The sequence below is a fragment of the Egretta garzetta genome, unplaced genomic scaffold, assembly GCF_000687185.1.
Source record: "Egretta garzetta isolate BGI_Z169 unplaced genomic scaffold, ASM68718v1 scaffold1023, whole genome shotgun sequence".
In the NCBI taxonomy this organism is placed as follows: domain Eukaryota; kingdom Metazoa; phylum Chordata; class Aves; order Pelecaniformes; family Ardeidae; genus Egretta; species Egretta garzetta.
Window position 1 is genome coordinate 14,280 of NW_009259053.1, and position 884 is coordinate 15,163.

At 68.8% G+C, this 884-nt stretch overlaps 1 protein-coding gene across 1 annotated transcript in view; it reads right to left on the reverse strand.

The window, feature by feature from the left end:
- Positions 1-6: 6 nt before the first annotated feature.
- The window catches only part of YKT6 (YKT6 v-SNARE homolog), a 7,187-nt gene continuing 6,309 nt past the window's right edge, over positions 7-884 (reverse strand). The window contains exons 5-6 of the mRNA XM_035890677.1: positions 641-761; positions 7-310 (exon numbers count right to left, since the gene is read on the reverse strand). Coding sequence (XP_035746570.1) covers positions 275-310; positions 641-761 — 157 coding nt within the window. The 3' untranslated portion in view covers positions 7-274. The remainder of the gene's footprint in view (positions 311-640; positions 762-884) is intronic.

Here is an 884-nt window from a genome sequence, read left to right on the forward strand (position 1 = left end):
CCCTGTGGCCCCAGCCACCCTCGGGAAAAGCGAGGGCAGGAGGTTCTCAGCGTTCCCCCCACCCCACAGGGTGCCAGCCCGATACCGGCCTCGGCATCCCCTTGGGATGAGAAAAAGTCACGTAAGCCTGCGGTGCCGAGGACGCCCGGCCCCAGCCGCTGCAGCACAGCCCAGGTCTGGGAACCCCGCCCTGGGCTTCCGCTTTGTGTCCCGGTGGAGGTGCGACGGGGAGCGACGGCCTGGTGGTGCGGAGCAGGAACGCCCGGGCTCCGCGTCACATGATGGCGCAGCACGAGTTCTGCTTTCGTGCCTGGGGAGAGAAGGAAAAGCAGGGGCGACGCTCACTGCGGCTCCCCGAGGGCACGAGGGGGACCCCCGAGCTGCCTGCACCACCCTCCTCCCGCCAGAGGAAGCCCCATGGCCATCCCCTTAACCGGAGCCTGCGCCGGGATCGGCGTCGCCCTGCGCCAGCCATGGCCTGAGCCGCTCTGCAGCCGGGCTTCGGGCAACCGAGCTCCTCCAGGTCCAGAGCTCCTCGCCTGGCCCCCACCCCCACCACCCGGGGGTTCATTCTGCCCTTCCCCAGCCTGGTTCCTTAGGGAGGGGGCGACTCTCCCCCGGGAGGAGAATCGGCACTCACAGTTTTGTAGAAGGCTTTGGACTGGGCCCCCAGCACCTCCGATTTGGAGACCAAGTCATCCAGCTTCTCCCCTCGCTCCAACAGCGACTCCATGGTGTTGTGCTGCCGGAAGAAACTGGCGCTGACCCCCGGGGCTGGCACCTTGGGGCCTCCCCCCTCCCACACCAGCCAAAGGGGCCACCAGGTCCCCATCTGCACACAAGGGGACGGGGACGGGACGGGACGGGGACGGGACGGGGAAGGG